The sequence below is a fragment of the Chanodichthys erythropterus genome, chromosome 15 (genome assembly GCF_024489055.1).
Source record: "Chanodichthys erythropterus isolate Z2021 chromosome 15, ASM2448905v1, whole genome shotgun sequence".
NCBI lineage: Eukaryota > Metazoa > Chordata > Actinopteri > Cypriniformes > Xenocyprididae > Chanodichthys > Chanodichthys erythropterus.
In genome coordinates this window covers 17185785-17205750 of record NC_090235.1, presented here as the reverse complement: position 1 = coordinate 17205750, position 19966 = coordinate 17185785, and the positions used below count along the sequence as shown (strand labels likewise).

The 19966-nt window shown below is 33.9% G+C and overlaps 1 protein-coding gene across 3 annotated transcripts in view; it reads right to left on the bottom strand.

Moving 5' to 3' along the window:
* samd12 (sterile alpha motif domain containing 12) overlaps window positions 1–19966 on the bottom strand; it is a 117741-nt gene that overhangs the window by 78510 nt on the left and 19265 nt on the right. For all 3 annotated transcript variants that reach the window (XM_067361440.1, XM_067361439.1, XM_067361437.1), the window contains one exon: window positions 16746–16875. In XM_067361440.1, the coding sequence (XP_067217541.1) occupies window positions 16746–16875 (130 nt within the window). The remainder of the gene's footprint in view (window positions 1–16745; window positions 16876–19966) is intronic.

Genomic DNA, 19966 nt, shown 5'->3' with positions numbered 1-19966 from the left:
GTAAATTACAATAATGGAAAAGGCCAATAAATAAATAAATAAATAATAATAATAAAAAAATAAATAAATAAATGATTTAAAATTAATTATTAATAATAAAGTAGTTTTAAAAATATATATTTAAAATAAAAAAAAATAAAAAATTATATATATATTATATATATATATATATATATATATATATATATATATATATATATATATATATATATATATATATATATATTAGACAGCTTAATTTTAGTTAACAGACTCATTCAGTCTTATTGTGTATTCAAAAATCTCACTGGATTATTACAATTAATGGCAAAATAAATGTTCGGAAATGTGAACGGATATTTCCTATTGACACACTACAGGAAAAGATATAAATAACTGGCTTAAAACCTTTTTTGGGGGTGAAAATACTGACGTGCCTAAGACGTTTGGCAGTACTGTATACATAAATGTATGATTTAAAATTTAATTTATATATAAATATACATATATTAATTTAATTTTAAAATTATATATATAAATATTTATTTATATTATAAATAACTATTAATATATAAATATACATTAAAAATTATATATATATATATATATATATATGATACAAGAATAAGATTATTTTGCAGTAAAAATAATGTAGATGTACAAGGCATTGTACAAAAGAAAGAATCATTTCACAGTACAGCCCACAACAATGTAATATAGGCACAGTCGAACAATCCTTTTCATTTCTGATCAACTCGAACTGGATCACAGTTTGATGCCGTCTATATTTCTAAATAGAATATCGAGGCGCTATGAGCACAGATGGGGCCTCTTTAGTCACGGAACATTAGAAGCAGAAAATTGGAGTATGTGTGAGGTGTGTAGGTTGAGGTGATCGGGGTAAGGTATTTTGGTGTGTTGGCAGAGTGCCAAACTACCCCTTCATTTGGCAGCATTTGGCTGAAACGCCTCAATGAGGAACAGAAACTCAGCGTGTCTTCTCTCTGAATCACTGCCACGAGTGAGAAGATGAGTCAAAGAGAGGATAGGAGAGTGTGAAAACAGGAAAGAAAGAAAATAAGACGAGAAGACGCATACAGATGGGAAAAGAGTTACAAATGTGAGTGCATGAGAAGAAATGGGAGAGGTGCCATTCTAAACAAGTGACTGTCCTATAAAAACATTTTAGATGCTGCTTATCAGGGAGAACGGGTCGCCGGGTAACAGCTGTCTCAGCAAGATAAGAATGCAAAAGAATGTGGTCTGATATACAAAACACAAAAGCATAAAATATTGTGTACTATATACACAAAACATCCATTGTGCAAATGTCACTGATGCTTTCACAGATGATTCAAAACAGAAATACCAACATTTTTTGAGTTTTCTGAGACTTTTCCCAAAAATCACTCTGAAAGATAGCCAAACGAAACAATTTAGATTATCTTAACGGCAACACTTTGTCTTAAAGCCTTCATGAATAATGCATTATAAATAATCCATTATTAATTTGCTGTTTTCCAACTGTTTTACTGGTTTAAATGTCAAGGAAAGTCTATGGCAGCCCATAGAACTACTTGCAGGAAAGTTATGAAATTTGGCACACTGATAGAGGACAGTCTGAACTGTCACCATATCAAATTTGGAGTCTCTAACTCAATCGCTCTAGCGCCACCAGCTGTCCAAACCTGCAGTTGTATTTATGCTAATAACTTTGGGCTAGAAACAAATTTTTCCTCTGATTCCTTGGCTCAAACGATTCAACTGCACTCTATGACGTCATTTTCCTTTTGCTCCGACTTTCACAAAAATTGAACCAGATCGTCTTCAGACTATGCCAACAAAATGTTGATTTATCAAACCGTTTATGAAAAACATGCAAATGAATTTTACGTAGCGCTTGTGAAAATAGATGCATGACTGTATCATCTCAACGCTTTATTTTATTCAGACCAAACTTGGCACGTCGTCACAAGCATGACCTGCTGCGATGCGGCACTGCGCCACCTACTGGTCCAGAGAAATACGAAAAATACCTATTTTTGCTTATAATTTCTGAACGGTTTGTCCAAATCATAAAAGTAGTCTCGTTAGATTCAGGGCATCAAATGTCATCCAATTTTCCCATCTTGGCCATTTTGGATGAGATATTTTAAGATTTTGGTACTTTATGAACGCGTGAACGTATTATTACGAATCCCAGAATGGGTCATCCGCATGATGCCCTGAAGGAGTCTGAGAAGTTTAGGACCAGCGCCACCTAGTGGTGAAAAAAATATTTACATGCTTATAACTGGATGAGGTTGACTTATTTTCACTCCCGAATCCCTGCAGAGTCCAACGATACCAAACATGCTAGGTTTCGCCTCATGGTTAGTGCAACGTTGTGATTTAGTGTTTAAACAACATTCACGAATATCTTCAAAACCATTAGTCCGATCGAGACGAAACCACCTTGGAAAAATCTGAAACATAGGTCATAGACTAAATTCTGATGGCCAAATGTCAACATTTTTATAGTATGTGTCAAAAAAATGCAATCAAAGTCAGGTGTATGTCATTTTTTTGTGTGTTAATATGCATAAATGTCTATAACTCCTAAACAAAATGAGATATTTTCACTCTTTGTTATATTGCAGCCATTTGCTAAAATCATTTAAGTTCATTTTTTTCCTCATTAATGTACACACAGCACCCCATATTGACAGAAAAACACAGAATTGTTGACATGTTTGCAGATTTATTAAAAAAGAGAAACTGAAATATCACATGGTCCTAAGTATTCAGACCCTTTGCTGTGACACTCATATATTTAACTCAGGTGCTGTCCATTTCTTCTGATCATCCTTGAGATGGTTCTTCACCTTCATTTGAGTCTAGCTCTGTGTGATTATACTGATTTGACCTGATTAGGAAAGCCACACACCTGTCTATATAAGACATTACAGCTCACAGTGCATGTCAGAGCAAATGAGAATCATGAGGTCAAAGGAGTTGCCTGAAGAGCTCAGAGACAGAATTGTGGCAAGGCACAGATCTGGCCAAGGTTACAAAAACATTTCTGCTGCACAGTGGCCTCCATAATCCTTAAATGGAAGACGTTTGGAATGACCAGAACCCTTCCTAGAGCTGGCCGTCCGGCCAAACTGAGCTATCAGTGGAGGAGAGCCTGGGTGAGAGAGGTAAAGAAGAACCCAAAGATCACTGTGGCTGAGCTCCAGAGATGCAGTCGGGAGATGGGAGAAAGTTGTAGAAAGTCAACCATCATGCAGCCCTCCACCAGTCAGGGCTTTATGGCAGAGTGACCCGACAGAAGCCTCTCCTCTGTGCAAGACACATGAAAAACTCCCGCATGGAGTTTGCCAAGATGGTGAGAAATAAGATTCTCTGGTCTGATGAGACCAAGATAGAACTTTTTGGCCTTAATTCTAAGCAGTATGTGTGGAGAAAACCAGGCACTGCTCATCACCTGTCCAATACAGTCCCAACAGTGAAGCATGGTGGTGGCAGCATCATGCTGTGGGGGTGTTTTTCAGCTGCAGGGACAGGACGACTGGTTGCAATCAAGGGAAAGATGAATGCGGCCAAGTACAGGGATATCCTGGACGAAAACCTTCTCCAGAGTGCTCAGGACCTCAGACTGGGCCGAAGGTTTACCTTCCAACAAGACAATGACCCTAAGCACACAGCTAAAATAACGAAGGAGTAACTTCACAACAACTCCGTGACTGTTCTTGAATGGCCCAGCCAGAGCCCTGACTTAAACCCAATTGAGCATCTCTGGAGAGACCTAAAAATGGCTGTCCACCAACGTTTACCATCCAGCCTGACAGAACTGGAGAGGATCTGCAAGGAGGAATGGCAGAGGATCCCCAAATCCAGGTGTGAAAAACTTGTTGCATCTTTCCCAAAAAGACTGTATTAGATCAAAAGGGTGCTTCTACTAAAGGGTCTGAATACTTAGGACCATGTGATATTTCAGTTTTTCTTTTTTAATAAATCTGCAAAAATGTCAACAATTCTGTGTTTTTCTGTCAATATGGGGTGTTGTGTGTACATTAATGAGGAAAAAAATGAACAATTGATTTTAGCAAATGGCTGCAATATAACAAAGAGTGAAAAATGTAAGGGGATCTGAATACTTTCCGTAACCACTGTATATTATATATATATATATATATATATATATATATATATATATATATATATATATATATATATATATATATATATATAGTTGAACAAAACATGAAATTGGCTCTAAATACAGTATCGTGTGTCTGATTGACTTAAAAATTGACAAAGTGCTGCTAGCTTTCTTGTTTGCTTCTGTTGCTTAATTGACTGTTCACAAAGATCTGCCATGCTGCTCTCACGCCACACATCATGTTCTCACGCAGTGAAAGACAGAACACTGACAATGCATCGACAGACAAGATATTTTCATATGAAAGTCTCAAATGTCCAATTTTGTCATTTTTAAAGAAATTTAAACAAATACCATTTTGTGGCTCTTTAATGTGTCATGACAGATCGCTGTAGCGCCTCAGCTCAAGCGGCTCGTGAACCGATCATCTCTTCCTACTAGTTCATTTATAGCATCAAATAAACATCAATGTACATCAGAGGGAATGTTGTTTCAACCGCGGAAAGATGTCAGTACACACCACTTTAAGTTCAAGTCCACCGACGTTAATCTACTAACTCCTGACTGCTTTATCGGACAAAATGCCGTATTCGGCGTTATGACTGGTTAGATTGCCTGTCAATCAACCTCCCGGCGAAGGGTCAATTGCTGTTTACAGCTATATTTATTATTATTATTTTCAATTATTTTTTTATTTATTGCTGTTGTTTTGATTTTTACTTATTTTTGCACAGCTGATTGTTTGTCAACGTCATTTAGTACGTTATGAAGATGACAAAACATCAATAATAATATGCATTATAATATGTTTGTCATGTGTTTTAATGTATTATACTTTCTAAAGGCGTGTTCAGTGAATAAATAAGAATTATAATGTATTAATGCATTATAAAGTGCAAAATTAATGCATCAAAAATACTTTTATAATGCATTAAATATAAAGGCTTTATGTAAAGTGTAAGAGCATTCCATGTGGTAATGCAACTGGAAGTACTGTAAAACTGCAACTGGAAATTACTGTAAAAAAGGACAAATAAGAAATGTATCAGTAAACTACAAACATTATATAATGAGTCATAATACTGCCTGCCAGTAAAATTATTATAATGGACAAATCAAAACAACTAAACACAAAAACAAAACTCTTGTTTTAATGACTGTTAAATGACTTTCCAGTGGAGCTGAGCCAGTGCACACACCATCTCTTTGTTCACGGCCTGTGTCGACTTATCTTTTTGTAAGTGACAGAGAAATGGTTTTAAAAATTTAACAGCATCTTGGACTTCAGCATACTGATCAAACGCTCCATACTTGGCTTCTTCTGCATACTATTGTGACTGTTTTCCAGCGCTACTACAATGACTATTTAAAGTCGACATGTCTTTTCTCCCCTAATGTGACACATATTGAAATGAAACGCTTTGCAATCAAGAACAAATGTAGGGCGGGGCTTGATTTTGTCTGTGGGGAATTGATTGGATGGTTGTGGTTTGCTATTGGTGGATCTCATGTGAGTGACAGGTTGCCCCGCCCTCATGATCAGAGAAGAGGGAGGAGTTATTCTGATTCAAGATTACGAGGGAACAAAAAATTATAAAGTGCATCATTAAATTTAAAATAAAACAAGAAATGTTCATTTTGATACACGTATATGAACCAAAGGTATATCTATCTGGCCGCAAATCACATCTTTCTACATTGACGGCCATTTAAAAGTAGTTCTGATGAAATAAAATGCAAGCAACATATAAATCATTTATATTTATAGTTATATTACAGTAGCTGGATTCCACATATGCGAGACATCAGGGCAGATAAATTCACTCTCTTTCTCCCTGTGGTTTCTGGACTGGCGTACTCGTCTCCAGTCCTGATGAATGGACTATCTTAAAGCTCTCCCTCCCTCCGCCACGGCACTGTCACTCGAGGGACCTGTCCCTTTTACATGTGAACCAAAATTCTGGCTAATTACTGCTCCAACAACCAGGAGGGATGACAGACAGAAGGACAGAGGGGGGGCTGGGGTGGCTCTGGGGCCTATAAAGATGGAAATTAACCTCGATTTCTCTGACAAAACTCTCACTCTGTACTTGAGAAACACTGAGGCTGCTTGGAATGGAGACGGAAACTCCTCAGGTGATACTGTAACATACTTCACATAGTTTAACCGCAGCTGCATTCATGAGTCCCGAGAGGACCTTTCATTCTCTCATTCTTTCCTTCTCTCTCTCTCTCTCTTTCACATACATGCACACAACCTGGCAGGCTGATTAGTAGCCCCTCAAACTATAAGTGCATGACTGCCAAGTACATCCCTACGCAGATCCATACAGAGTTCCATCCAGAAGGCCAGATTATACTGCCAAATTACCTACTTTACATGGCTGAGGACCAAAGTCTAAATGAAAAATGCCAGAGAGAACAAATTTTGAATCTGGTGCTGAACAGAAATTCACTGTGAAAATGGCAGTGATTCATTAAAAAAAAAAAAAAAAAAAAAAGAAAAGAAAGAAAGAAAGAAAGAAAATAAAATAAAATAAAAATATATATACAGTACTGGTCAAAAGTTTAGACACATTACTATTTTTAATGTTTTTGAAAGATGATCATCAAGGCTGCATTTATTTGATCAAAAATACAGAAAAATCAGTTAAATATTAAAACAATTTAAAATTATGTTTTTCTATTTTAATATGCTGTAAAATATAATTTATTCCTGTGATCAAAGCTGAATTTTCAGCATCATTACTCCAGTCTTCAGTGTCACATGATCCTTCAGAAATCATTCTAATATGATGATTTACGATTAATGTTGGAAACTTTGTGCTTCTTATATATATATATATATATATATATATATTATATATATATATATATATATATAATTTTATAACCTGAGATACTTTTTTTAGGATTCTTTGATGAATAAAAAGTTAAAAAAGAACAGCATTTATTTAAAATAGAAATCTGATAAAAATCTGATCTGAAAAAGTGAAAGTAAAGACTTATATTGTTAGAAAAGATTTCTATTTTGAATAAATGCTGTTCTTTTTAACTTTCTATTCATCAAAGAATCCTGAAAAGAGAATCACAGGTCCTCAAAAAAAAAATATAAAGAAGCAAAACTGTTTTCAACATTGATATTAAATCATCATATTAGAATGATTTCTGAAGGATCATGTGACACTGAAGACTGGAGTAACGATGCTGAAAATTCAGCTTTGATCACAGAAATAAATTATATTTTAAAGTGTATTAAAATAGAAAACGGTTATTTTAAATTGTAATAATATTTCACAATTTTACTGCTTTTTCTGTATTTTTAATCAAATAAATGCAGGCTTTATGAGCAGAAGAAACTTCTTTCAAAAAACATTAAAAATAATACTGGTCAAAAGTTTGGACGCATTACTATGTATATATATATACACACACACACACACACAGAGAGAAACAAAAGCCTGAAGTGTAGAAGAGGAAATTAGGACTGCAATAGTTTTTCTTCAGTCTTCCTAAAGTTTCTAGGACGTCCCTATAGGACAATTTAATAAGTCCAAATCACTTGAAGGAGATTGAACTGTTATCATTATTTGGACTGTCCTTTTGCTGAGCCCATATTGATCACTAGATAAGAGGACAATGGCATTTGGCATTTAATCAAAAGAGGGCAGATAGTGAGAGTTTCACAGATGAATAGAATGGGATACTCAGCGATGCTCATTTGTTCTGGCAATAACAATGTAACTTCGACTAAATGACTTCAAGGAGTAAAATTAGTGTAATATTAAAAGAGTTCAAGTGTGTAATTGTTAAAATACTTTCCCATATACAAGATTAATATGGAGAGATAACCAAGCAAGCCATTTTAGGCACTGAGATGAAATCAACACAAACCAACCAGATTGTGTGAGTCTGGGGGTGGGGCTTATGCTGGTTGGACCAATAGCAGACAGGAGTGAGTGTTTCAGAAACCTCTTATAATTGCATTTGTGGCTCTAGTAGTTGAGAAAGTTCACTTTAGCTCAAATAAAATGTATTTGGGAGAATGTGAAAAACAACAACAACTGCGACAACCAAAGACACAAATCATTATGAATGAACACTGAGATCATGCCATGTCTTTCCACATGACATGCACACTAGGAAAGATATTATAGCAAATTTTGATGCTTTGCCGCAGGCTTCCATTACCCCTGAATGTAAATCTACAGCATTATCAAAATGCTCATTATACTCCATCCAGAAAAATGTCAGTTGTGTGAGTCATCCGCTCCATACAAACCACTCACCTCTACATCCATCAGAACGTGACTATTTCCTGTTTTATCGCTTATAACAGCTATAAACACTTGCGGAGCGAGTGATCACGAGTCGAATTATTAATTGATAATGTGGCCACCAAAACACCGTTCCACAGCGTCCCCTCCACCCCTCAGAATCCTTCAAAACACTAAAAATTGCAGTATTTTCATTCAGGCCACATCATGTTCTTATCCTCCAACATCACCACAATTCAATCTGATCTTTCCTCTCCTTCCTTCTCCACAGAATACTGAAAAATTGATCTGAATTGCATCCCTGTGGAACACTGCAATTTCAGATGCTCATACCTCATCATCCCGCTCGCGGAAATCACAGCGCGCCACCGAGGGCTGATCTGTGAAGACATCTTGCTGAATCCCAAATACACACGACCGCTGTCCTGAAGCCCTCGAATTCTGCTGAGTTATATTGGGATATATATAGCATTATTCAGAAATGATTGACATGTTCTTTACTTAAAGGGGTCCTTGATTGTGATTTGACTTTTTTAACTTAAGTTAGTGTGTAATGTTGCTGTTTGAGCATAAACAACATCTGTGAAGTTAAATCGCTTTTTAAGGACTACAACAAACGGATGGTAGGGACTACATCGTGCTTCTTCCCTGGTTAGGGACATCACAAAACCTAAAATGTACATAAACCCCGCCCCCTGAGATCACACAGCAAAGGCATGTTGGGCTGCTTTAGAGAAGAGGAAGAGTTGTTGTAGTCGAGTGTTGTTCATTTTACACCACAAACGAGGCTCAATTCAACACAAAAGATGAACATGACGACACATGCTAGTGGATGAGTTGAATCAACTCCACAGCAACTACATCAATTTATCCACTAACCATTCAGAAACGTCCAGTTTCATTCTAAAAGTTGTAACAAGGAGAGTCAAAAGTTTAAAAATTTTTAGAAAATGTAAATTACATTACATTTGGACATTTTCGTGCTGAGAAATTGCTGATAAAAGCCAATATATATATATATATATATATATATATATATATATATATATATATATATATATATATATATATATATATATATATATATATATATATATATATATATATATATATATATATATAAATTTTTTTTTTTTTTTTTTTTTTTAATAATTTTTCTCCTTTTTTTTTTTTTTTTGACAAGGAAGGCAATACGATCAGAGAAAAATTATTTTTTTGCTGATGCTCTCCTACATGTGAGCTGCATCTGGTTCAAATTTTGTAGTGATAGCATTAGGTATAGTTGAATAAATTATTCATTTTTTGCAGCCAGGTGGCGCCCACGGGCGGTAAACTCCGGTTTAGAGGCACTTCTCAGCACTCGTTAGGAGTTTTTCAAACTCAAAAAAGATGAGATTCTAAGCTTAAATTTGATACCTATTTTGTGGGTATCCCATGGATGGGTCCAGGAACACTGAATACACACTGCATCCCGGAAAGATGTTTTAGCCAAGTATGTTAAATCATTCCGTGAGTAATAACTTGTGATCAACGCAATATATATGATGTTGATTTTGGGTTCAATTTAATCATGAGAATCTGCTTTAAATGATAATGCCATTTTCTATAATCTATGCATTTTTCATTTAAATTTTTCTTGTTGTAAACGCATATTACTCAGACTCATTAGAGGGTGAAAACAACGTAACAGAAGCATGTTGGAGGCTTGATCTGAATGTGTAAAGTCTCTGTTTTTGTATGCAAAAAGAATTTTTGTGCTACCTATATGGGTTCAGTTTTTATTGGCTCTTAAAGAGAGACACGCAAATAGGAGCGCCGGCGCTCCATCCGGTCTTAAAGGGTTAAAGCTCCGCCTTCTTCTGGAAAAGGGCCCGTGAGCAGCAGCTCATTTGCATTTAAAGGGACACTGCCTTCCAAAACGTTTGGAAACGCCCTAGAAAAGTGGGGTTTTGGACAATATTGGCAGGAATCCTTTTTAATTTGTGATAATTTTGCACTGATAAGGAACAACACAAACTACGAAACATATTTTATTACATTAACAGTTTATACATACTGTAGAAAAAACTATAATATGATCCATTGGCATTATATTAATTAAGCACGTTCCATGTTTAAAGTCAGTTCTAATGAATGAAAGAGGACAAATCTCCCTGAAACCCCTCACAATATTCCTCATTTAAATAATTAATATGCAGAATAAAGGGGCGGGGCCTGGTTGAGTTAGTTAGTAGTGTGTTGAAACTGGCGGTTATGGTAAGGGGCGGGACATTTCCCAAACACCAATCACAACACACTGCTCCAGCCGACCAATCAGAGCACATTGTGCTTTTCAGAAGGATGAAGAATATGGGGAAAATAATGTGTTTTTAAACATTCAAGTGAAGGAGCCCAAAAACAAAACCAAGGTCATGATACGGCCTCTTTATGATTTTAACAAACATCAGATTTTCTAGGTCTCATTTTGCAGCATATAATTTTCACATTAAAAATGAAACTAAAATATAAATTCGCTCTGATGAAAATGTCAAATTGGGACAGCATGAGCCCATAAAAAAACCCATTTACTACGCCAAGACCACCAGTGTGCGGCCTGATGGGAGTCTCCTTTACATGAGCTGTTTATAACTCTTATTAAAGTCAAATAAATAAACCCACTGTCTTACACACCCAGTGTTCTCTGGACTGATTCGGCCAGCGGTGAGCCAGAACTCCTACACAGACAACGACTGTCCAGCGCATGTGGAAACACCAGAAGAGCCAGATTACTGGGAATGTCCCAGCTGGATTCATTTATCCTGTCAATCTGTCAGACTTTCCTTTCTTTCCCGTTTAACCGCAGAGAGAGAGCCAATGATCATGAATCAGGAGGATTTACAGTATGATCGGAAGATGCTGCCACCAGTTTAAAACAAGCTGCCAATTCCCACACCAGACCGAACCGTGGCATTTTTCAGCATTGCTGTGAAAACTGCTTCAAAAATGGACACTTGTAATGGGAAAAAAAGGTATAAAGCAATTTTCACTCAGAAATTATTAGTGCATTTCTCAAACAGCAAGTAACAGAGAATTAAACATGAAATTTTGAGGTAGAACAACTGAAATAGTATTTTCTTGTAAAATGTACTTCAATAAACTTGAAAAATTATTTTAAAAAGTTGTAAATAAAACTGTAAATTGTAAGTCAAAGTGCACAATTATTTTTTTCTGAATTTTTTTCATATTTTTTGCATGACTTTTTGCATGCCACACGTGACATTAGACTTAATAATCGACACAAAAAATTGACACATATGCCTAAAACACTTTTAAAATGTATTTATTATTTATTTATTTATTTATTATAATTTATTATTTATACATATTTATATTATATTATATTATATTATATTATATTATATATTAATGAGGTGTTTGCATCACACTACTGTTTTCACACAAACAACAGTATTTTATTTATTATAAATCATTAATTATACATATATTTTAAATAATTATTTTAATAAAAAATATTTTTAGTAATAAATCTATTAATGATATAACATATTAAATATTAAATTATATATTATATAAAATTATATTATATTATATATTAATGAGGTGTTTGCATCACACTACTGTTTTCAAACAAACAACAGTATTTTATTTATTATCATTTATTAATTATACATATATTTTTAAGTCATTATTTTAATAAAAATATTAATACATTTTTTATTATAAATGTATTAATGATATAACATAACATTACATTTTAAATTATTATATTATATTATATTATATATTAATGAGGTGCATCACACTACTGTTTTCACACAAACAAAGAACAGTATTGTATTTATTATTTATTAATTATAAATATGTTTAAATAATTATTTTAATAAAAAAAATATTAATACATTTTGTATTATATATTTATTAACAATATAACATATTCAATTTTAAATTGAAATATTATATTATATTAAATGATATTAATGAGGTGTTTGCATCACACTACTGTTTTCACACAAACAAACAACAGGTTTTTTATTTATTATTATTTATTAATTATGCATATATTTTTAAATAATTTATTTTAATAAACAAATCTAATTTATATATATTATATTATATATATATAACATATATTAAATATTATATTATATTATACTATATTATATTATACTATATTATACTATATTATATTATATTATATAAAAATGAGAAGATTTGATAAATATCCAGCATTGTTTCACATCTGAAAAACGTCATCAGTGTCGTCACACACCCGAGTCTTATATTAGACCATGTGTACAGATATAAAAATCACTGGCACAACAGTTTATGAATGAATATCCAATTATCTATTATGTGTAAGAACAGCTGGTTACTTAACAGGCATTAACTGTGATGTGATGCAGTGTTTCCATGCGGCTCATGGGATTGATGTGTATTTGAAATCCAGCCCAGAGTTTCATTGTATCCCACAGAGGAGCTCTGGTTCAGTCATTCTCTCTTATCTTCCTGGCTGTATATTACACAGAATGAGTGCACCTTCTCCCCTGATTACACCTACGCTATCAAAAATATGTGCTTAACTCATTTACCAAAGCACTCGCTGCCTCTGTCTTTGTAATTACTGCAGATTAGGGACTAATATCTAATTATGCCTTAATATGCTTTAATGCATTTTTAATGACAGCTCGGTGTTCCAGTCAAACTCTCGGAGCGATTTGGGAGACCTAGGGAGAATGTTGGCGATGGAAAGGTTTATCTTACTACGCTCTGGTTCAGACGGAAACAAACGACACTTAGCAGTGACTAATTAGGTAACTTAATAGTTAGTAATTTGGTGCGCTCTCAAAGCTGTATTTGAGGCTGCCTGGACCGATGAAATGCATGTAGAGCTGAAAGAAAGAGTTTTTAACACTGTTGTCTGGAGATCTGGCACTGATCCATCTCCGTTTACTGTGGTCAAATGTGTTACGCTACGCATGGTGTGACCAGAGATGGATGCAAATTGCATTGTCTCTCTAATTGGTAAGGCTTGATGTTTATGAACTGATTCCTGTTAATTAATACTGGATCATCAAATCGAGCAGCTTGCATATTTTATGCATAAATTATGGCTAATTGGATCTCGCATCACCCTAAGGCAAATCACACTCACAATCCTTCCAGAACAATTCATAACTTTACTTTAACCAGCTTTACTCGGGACGACTGAGATCAGTTCAGGACACATCATGATAAATCACCACAGGAGTGTTTCATCAAGAGATCTTTTACTGCTCTTGATTAAAGGACTTCAGTTCATCAGCGCTGTGTGTTTATGACACTGCAAAGAAAGTCACCATTATAAAGCAGAGCAAAATAAAACAATGATCGATTTGACTTTGGACAATCTCACACTTTAGTCGGAAGGACATTTTATTTATATATATTATATATATATATATATACACACACACACACACACTAGACTTCTATTAATGTACTATTTTTATATAAATGAAATATTACATATGTATTTAAAATGGAAAATTATTTTATTTAAATTTTATTATATATAAATACTTTAAAATATATATCACAGATTATTAAGTATTTTAAGTATTAATTATTTATATGAATATATTAAGAATATGTATTTATATATGTATGTGTATATTTTTATTTAAATTTAAATATTAAATTAAATTAAATTTTAATTCAAAATTTTAGTTTTTGTTTATTTTGAATTGTATATTTGTAATTGTATATTTTCAAATGTATTTTTATGTATATGTATGAAATATGATTTAAAATGGAAAATTATTTTATTTAAATTTACAAAATTATGTATATATATATATATAATTAAAAAATTATGAATAAACACAAACATGCTTACTACAGCATAAATATATTTAATAAATTAAAATATAAAAAATTACTTATTTTATTTCAACTAGATGCCAAGACAAAATTTCCCATTTCTTTCAGTTAAAAAATAATAATAAAATTAATATATGAATAATAAAACTATACATACATATATTTCAAAAAAATAAAAAATAAAAACATACAACAAAATTACTAAAACCTTAACTAAAATTAATAGAAAAAACAGAAAATATAAACAAAATCTAATTTAAAAAAACAATAATAGTAGCTCAATGATACAAAAATAACAATAATGTGTGTGTGTATATATATATATTTTTTTCTTTTATATTCATATCTACAACATTTTCTTTCTTTAAAATATAAAAAGAAAATGAGAAAACAATTTTTTCTCTAAAACTAATATAATATAATATAATATAATATAATATAATATAATATAATATAATATAATATAATATAATATAATATAATATAATATAATATAAAATAATATAATATAATTAGAGGTGGGCATAGATTAATTTTTTTAATCTAGATTAATCTAGATTAAAATGGCTCATTTGAATTCTGCCGAAGACATTCGGAATATGTGAGATACCCAAATTGTCCCTGCGTCCCAATGTCCATACTATCCATCCTAAATAGTATGTGAGATTAAAATAAGTGTGTCCCAAAGCATAGTATGTTGAAAAGAGTGTGCCAAAAGTCCCCGGATGGTCCACTATTTCCGGTAGATTTTCGAAGTGTGGATCCGTGCACACTATAAAGGCTAATATTGCCCACAACCCATTGCGCGTTGTATGAGGATTCAGTTCAGAACTACAAACACGAGTAAAAAGTGTTAAAAAATACAAAACATGGCGAATTTGCACGATCGACGTTGAGAGGTTGTTTGAGTGACTAATAATCAGTTCAAACTGATAGAAAATATTTATTTAATGTTATATGTGTTATTTTTCATCTGCAAATGTGGACTTTTATAAAGATCTGATTGGCCATTAACTTTTAAATGCATCTTTATGCATTAATATGAGGAGAGTTCTCCACATGAAAGACTCGCGGCTGCAGATCAACGTGCTGCATTTCTCTCCGATACGGTAGGAAATTAGCTAAATGAAATATGGAGGATGTAAGATGATTGACAGGCCAGTTTACGGTGACTGGATGCGACAGAGAGCAAAGACGCAATTGTATGACGTGATAGTATGTCCCAAAGCTTGTCTACTCTTTTGCTACACACTCAAAAGTAAGTACTTTTTGTTCACAGAAAGAGTACGTTACATACTTTTAGGGCATATAAGTAGGCGAATTGGGACGCAGCAAATGACTAAAAGTAATCCGCCATTTTGTCCGACAAAGCAGATAGGAGTTAGAAGATTAACCTCGGTGGAGTTAAACTTTTGTATATTATATTTTGTATATTGACATCTTTCCGCGTTTGAAACAACATTGATTCTCATGTTCATTCATGGTTATTTGCTGCTATAAATGGACTCGTAGTAAGAGATGATCAGTTTACGAGCCTCTTGAGCTGAGGCGCTATAGCAATCTGTCACGACCATGGTCACGACACATTAAAGAAAACAGGTTTTATTGTTTGAATTTCTTAAAAAATATACACAGTATTAAAGCTGGGACTATATCATAAGTTACCTGCTCTGTCTTGTCTGTCGACGTGCACGTCAGTGTCCTCTTTGCTCCGTGATGCATTAATCACTGTGTGTGGCGCGTGACAGCGACACGGATTGTCGGACAAAGCAACAGTAACTAAGGGGGGCGGGTCTTTGCGAAGGGTCAGTTCGACTAGGTATACATGTGCGCTAAAATATCAAGGTGACAGTCATCATAGCTTGCGTAGAATAGACCCAGCTCCCAACCCCAATTTGAGAATAGATTAACGGCGATATTTTTTTATCGCCCGATAAAAGTCTCGCGTTAACGCAGCACGTTAACGCCGTTAACGGCCCACCACTAAATATAATATAATATAATATAATATAATATAAAATAATATAATATAATATAATATAATATAATATAATATAATATAATATAATATAATATAATATAATATAATATAATATAATATAATATAATATAAGACTGTAGGGGTAAATAACACCATGTATGTTGTTAACATTTGAATTCGACGCCTGCACAATGCAAGCAATTTATCTCTATAATGCTTCTTGAAGTAGAACACATTAAAACACAATACAACATGAAAAACCGCGGCACAGTCATGCATCACTACGAGTTAGGTCACATGACATTAAAAAGACACAAGCGGGCACATAAATCCCCCGCCGAGCTAATAAACATCAGAATGCAATCATCTCGAATGAGCCGGCAGCAATTAACGACAGTGTCGTTATGAATGTCTTAATGCGAGAGGAATGTGTGTGAGAGCGCTGGACTGTGTGTGTCTGACCTTGAACAAGATCACAGACGAACAGGGTGCCTGTGTTTACCTGTGATGTCGTGCTGCTTGAAGGAGTCACTGTAGACCTGGTGTTGATTGGGACAGTGTTTCTTCAGCCATTTACACACATCCTGCTGGGTCCACAGCGCCACCGGTTTGGACAGCTTCACGGTTCCCGGCTGGGAAAGACAAAAATAATGGAATCTAAGTGCAATGCAGACCAGATCTTTACTGCTTTTAAAGTTGCCATGAAATCAAAATGGACCATTCTTTTTCTTTTCTTTTTTTTTTAATTCTTGTGCTGTCTTGAATCAGAATATCTTCCCCTCCATTTTGCATCATCATCTCTTCTCTGATGACGAGGGCGGGGCAACCTGTCAATCACATAAGATCAACCAATAGCAAACCACAACCATACAATCAATTCCCCACAGACAAAATCAAGCCCCGCCCTACATTTGTTCTTGTTTGCAAAGCGTTTCACTCAATATACGTCACAATAGGGGAAAAAAGACTAATGAAACGTTCATTTCATGCCGATTTTAAAGAAATAGTTCAGCCAAAAAATAAATAATACTTTCATGTTTAGCGAATGATGTTTTAAATATCATGCTATTTTAATTTTCCTACTGATAAAGCATGTTTAATGAGCTGCTTAATTCATAAAATTAAAACTAATTAGTTAAAACTAAATCCTTAAAATTATCCCATGATCCCTAAAAGATTCCATATGATGCATCTGATGAAACCCTTTAAGATTCGACCGATTCAATATCTGACTGATGAATGAATGAATCAATGAATGAATCAGATCTTTAGAATGAAATGGTTTAAAGTTCAAAGTCAAAATGATTCCTTTACAAATGATCTGGTTCTTAAAGGGACAGTTCACCCAAAAATAAAAATTTTGTCATTACTTACTCGTCCTCGAGTGGTTCTAAATCTGTACGAGTTTCTTTCTTATGTTGGACACAAAAGAAGATATTTTAACCCTTTATGACCAGCGGGAGCATGTTCAGATCATGCCTCCAACATGCTCCTGTTGCGTTGTTTTCACCCTCTAATGAATCTGAGCGCACAGAAACCAACTAACTGAAAACAAATGTGTAGATTTCACGTGGCGTTTTTGCTCATAACTTCAAGAAAAATGCACAGATCATAGATATGTAGTGCACATAGATAGCACATCACCATTTACAGCAGATTCGTACGATTAAAATGAGCCCAAAATCATCGATCATGAGATATTCCTCATGGAGGAACAGTTTTAAAAATGCCCACTAGGGGGCGTTATTACGGAATAATGTAACTTATTTAACTAAAAACATGTCTCTTATCTTTCCGGGATGCAATGTGTTATCCAGTGTTCCCATGAATTGTCCATGCTTGTTTTCCGACGTGGAATAACAAAAAATATGTATCATCTTAAAGCGTTAACCATTTTGATGGTTAGACACTCTTAACGAGTGCTGAGAAGTCCCTACAAACCGTGTGGAGGCCACCTAGCAACGAAAAAATTCATAATCCCATTTATTCCAAAACTAGTAAATGCATGTCATTTGAAAGCTTAAAATCTGAACTTTACAATGCATGTAGCCAATTCAATTAACTCCTAAGTAGTGCTGAGTTATTTGCTGATGAAAAAAAAAAACAAATATGAAGATTTCAAGTGGCGTTTTTGCTCATAACTTCATGAAAACATGCACAGATCGTATTTGGCACAACATTATTTACAGCAGATTCTCATGATTAAAATGAGCCCAAAATCAACAGGAGATGTTCCTCAAGGTGGAGCGATTTTAAAAATGCCCATTAGGGGGCGTCAAGAGCTAAACAAAAAGGCTACCTTGGTTCCAATGCTGATTATTTTATGTGATCACCACAAAATTTGATCCAGATGCAGCTCATGTAGGAGAACTACATGTGAGATGCATCTACAAAATAAAATAAAGATAAAATTAAAGATAAAATAAAAATAAATAAAATAATAATAAAAAATAATAATATTATAATAAAATAAATAAAACCAAATCATAAAAAATAAAATAAAAAATAATAAAATAAAATAAAAATATTTCTATATTCTATTTTATTTCCAGCTAAACAAAAAGGCTACCTTGGTTCCACATGCTGATTATTTTATGTGATCACCGCAAAATTTGATCCAGATGCAGCTCATGTAGGAGAACTACATGTGAGCTGCATCTACAAAATAAAATAAAGATAAAATTAAAGATTAAAATAAAACAAAATAAAAATAAAATAAAATAAAAAAATAATAATAAAATAAAATAAAAAATAAAATCATAAAAAATAAAATAAAATAAAGTAAAATAAATTAAAATAATATTATAATAAAATCAATCAAATCAAATCATAAAAAATAAAGTAAAAAATAATAAAATAAAATAAAAATATTTCTATCTTCTATTTCATTTCCTTGCAGAAAAGATTTGTAAAATTATAATACAACTGATATATGTGCGTTTGTCTTTTCTCAGCAGTTTCTCAGCATGAGAATGTCCAAATGTAATGTTGATGGCACCCATTGACTACCATAGCAGGGAAAAAAGTCAGTGGGGACCATCAGCTGTTTGATTACCAACATTCCTTAAAATATCTTCTTTTGCGTCCAACAGAAGAAAGAAACTCACACAGGTTTGGAACAACATGAGGGTGAGGGCATCTAAATAATGACAAAATGCCATTTTTGGGAGAACTTTGCCTTTAATGACTTCCTCCTGCTTGAATGTCAGTACGGCGTGAGCTGAATTCAGAGGCCGCAGTGAGCTGAAGTGTACACTACCTTTAGGAAGCAGCTAATTCAGCTCCGCAAACAAACAGACGCTGAGTCGGTAGAAACCAGCTCCAGTGGGCCGAGAGTCACAGCCCGACTAAAAACAGCAGCCGGATAATTAACCCGAGATATCTGCCACCGAGACGCCATCGCTGACACAGTCTTACGAAAGGATTGATGAGCTTTAATATACAAAGTACACTGACACCGCCGCGAGCGCCATTTCACGGAAGACTTTCAGAAGTTCAGAGGATGGAGACTCCGGAGTTCCTGCAGGTGGGAATGAATTTATAGGAGGATTCCCAGCCAATTAAACTGAGATGAGTGACAGATGAGGGGAGGAAGTGAGATTTTAAATGATAACACACACACACACACACACTGTCACAGCCATTCTGTCCTTGGTATAATTAGACAATTCAAGAATTCTCATGTTACTATAGCAACAAAGCATGATGACTTGAAGATATGAA